This window comes from Solanum tuberosum, unplaced genomic scaffold (genome assembly GCF_000226075.1).
Source record: "Solanum tuberosum cultivar DM 1-3 516 R44 unplaced genomic scaffold, SolTub_3.0 contig00025, whole genome shotgun sequence".
Taxonomy (NCBI): Eukaryota; Viridiplantae; Streptophyta; class Magnoliopsida; order Solanales; family Solanaceae; genus Solanum; species Solanum tuberosum.
The window spans coordinates 7282-9924 of record NW_006240170.1 but is presented as its reverse complement, the minus strand read 5'-3'; the positions used below and the strand labels follow the sequence as shown (position 1 = coordinate 9924).

Genomic DNA, 2643 nt, shown 5'->3' with positions numbered 1-2643 from the left:
ATGTAAGAAAAACTACCAATTTGACCCTTAGCTTGAGTATCTTATTTGGTTTTCTACTAAAATCCCCTTTTGGAGGGGAAGGATGGATTGATAGTGGGGACGATTTAGAAGATATAATCGGAGGACATGTATGGTTAGGTTCCATTTGTATACTTGGTGGAATCTGGAGTATCTTAACCAAACCCTTCGCATGGGCTCGACGAAAATAAAATTTGGTCTGTCTTCCCATTGAAAAGATTTTCCCTGTTTTTCCTATATATTTTATAACTTTTAAGTCATGGATGCGGTTAATGATGTGTTAGTTTTGTTCAGCTATTCTCGTTGTTTTGTGCTTGTCTAGAACTTTTCGAATGAATAAGTTAAGAAAAAGAAAAAACCTTTTTAAGTACTGTTGTAGGATTTGTAACACAATATCAATACATTTTTTGTAATTTATTGCCAAATTTTTCTACAGGTTGCATCACCACCAAGGAGCTTGGAACCGTGATGCGTTCGTTGGGACAAAATCCAACTGAGGCTGAGCTTCAAGATATGATCAATGAAGTTAATGCTGATGGAAATGGAACCATTGACTTCCCTGAGTTCCTTAACTTGATGGCTCGCAAGATGAAAGACATTGATTCTGAGGAGGAGCTCAAGGAAGCTTTCAGAGTGTTTGACAAGGATCAGAATGGATTCATTTCTGCAGCTGAGCTACGCCATGTCATGACAAACCTAGGCGAGAAGCTTACAGATGAAGAGGTTGACGAGATGATTCGTGAAGCTGACGTGGATGGTGATGGACAGATCAACTATGACAAGTTCGTCAAGGTCATGATGGCCAAGTGAGAACTGATCAACTCAACTTACCTAAATTCGGTTATTTTGAACCTTGTGACAATTGAGGATTTTATGTTTTTTATTTTGCGCGATTAATTTTGTTGATATTTCAGATTCTTGTGTATTCATTCTCGTTATTTTTGAACTTATAATATACGTTGATCGCCTTTCTCTGAGAATGCTCAAGTTTTTTAAGCCTGCAAGATCATCATGTGGAAATACAGTTAGTTTGTATATTGTGTTTATCCTATCGAAGGTAAATATGAAGTAATCAAACTAAAAATATCACTTATTTTGAAACAGGCGAGTAAATCTGAAGTAATATGTGTCGCATCTTTGTTTACATTAATGTTCAAATTACCTCTACTAGAGTCTTTATACTAAACAACTCAAGTTTTCTAAGTCCATGAAATTTAGAGTAAAGAGTAAGTTGTAGTCACATCAAAATGAAAAATTAAAGTGAAAAGGATATGATTGTCAAGTAACTTTCATTTGAAATTTTCATGGTGCAAGGAGTTGGAAATTTTGTTTCACTATTTAGTTTCAAAACATGTGAACATTAATTTTAAAATATAGGTTTTAGATATCCAAAATTTTAATGAAAAATAGATCATATTCCTAAGATTTCTCTCTTCAAAATAAGAAATAGATTCACATAAATAAATGTCTAAAATCTAAATCTATCGTAAGGATTTGCTGGTTCTTGAACCAAAACGCAATTTGCTTTGTTTTATTTTTATCTATTTTTTCTTTTGCAAACTTTGCACTTTTTCATCAAATTGACATTTTCTTGGAAAGACTTTGTGCATTGATTTGAGAATGACAACATTTTGTGAACTTGGAATTGATTGATGATTTGATATGGAGGCAGCACTCCATACTTGACTCTTCCCCTTTCCTCTCTCTTTTTGATAATAAAATTCTTAAGTAATTTATTTCAATATGAAAATTCAAAGTGAAAGGGATTTGTGTGTCAAGTAGTTTTCGTTGAAATTTCCACAGCAGGACTCATTGCTATTACTTGATAATTCAAAGAACTGTATTAATACTTCTAGGTGCAAGAAAAAAGATAATTGAAGGGACACTCCATGCCCAAACTTGGATATCGAAAATCGAATGACAAATCAATTTTTTTTATATAGAAAAAGTCACTTCTCATTCTAAGTATGAGGTAAACAAGTCAATATCTTATAATTATACCAAAAATACACTCTATCATATGATTTAGTCATGTCTAATATTTGAGAATGATATTTCTCTACTTTTTAAGTGCTTTCTTTGAAATTTCTATAGCAAGACTTGTGCATTGACTTGGGATAACAAACATTAATTTCCATTTGCTATCAAATTTACTATAGGTCAAGGTTTATTTGAAAAAAATCTCTATTCGGGTCTAAATGATTATTATTATTTTACAAAAAAATTAGATCATTCTAGTTTTTTTTTTTTTTTTTTTTGCTTTATCTTCTAAAGAAACTTCTTTAAATAGTTATTTATAAAATTAAGTAATAGCACCAATCGTTGTTTGAAGTGGGATGATTAAAGTAAAGAAAGGAGGTGACTATAAATCAAGTTAATACATTTGGTACAAAATTTTTGATTTAACCATTCAAATGTAATCCACTTATAATACGGAAGATGGATGTAATAATGATATGTAAAATATATATGTGGATTAATAATATTTGAATCACCATTATTATTGAGTTTACAGTAACATTTTTTTTCTTTTTCACCTTATTAGAAAAAAAATCATGACTAAATTAATACTACTGCATCCAATTTGGAGTTAGTCAAACAAATATGTGCCTATACACATTGTTA

The 2643-nt window shown here is 31.0% G+C and overlaps 1 protein-coding gene across 1 annotated transcript; it reads left to right on the top strand.

Moving 5' to 3' along the window:
* Positions 1–459: 459 nt before the first annotated feature.
* LOC102602946 (calmodulin-2/4-like) lies at positions 460–988 on the top strand. Its single transcript, XM_006367917.2, has one exon. The coding sequence runs from the start codon at positions 487–489 to the stop codon at positions 826–828; it is 342 nt and encodes a 113-aa protein (XP_006367979.1). The 5' UTR covers positions 460–486; the 3' UTR covers positions 829–988.
* The last annotated feature ends 1655 nt before the right edge of the window (positions 989–2643 follow it).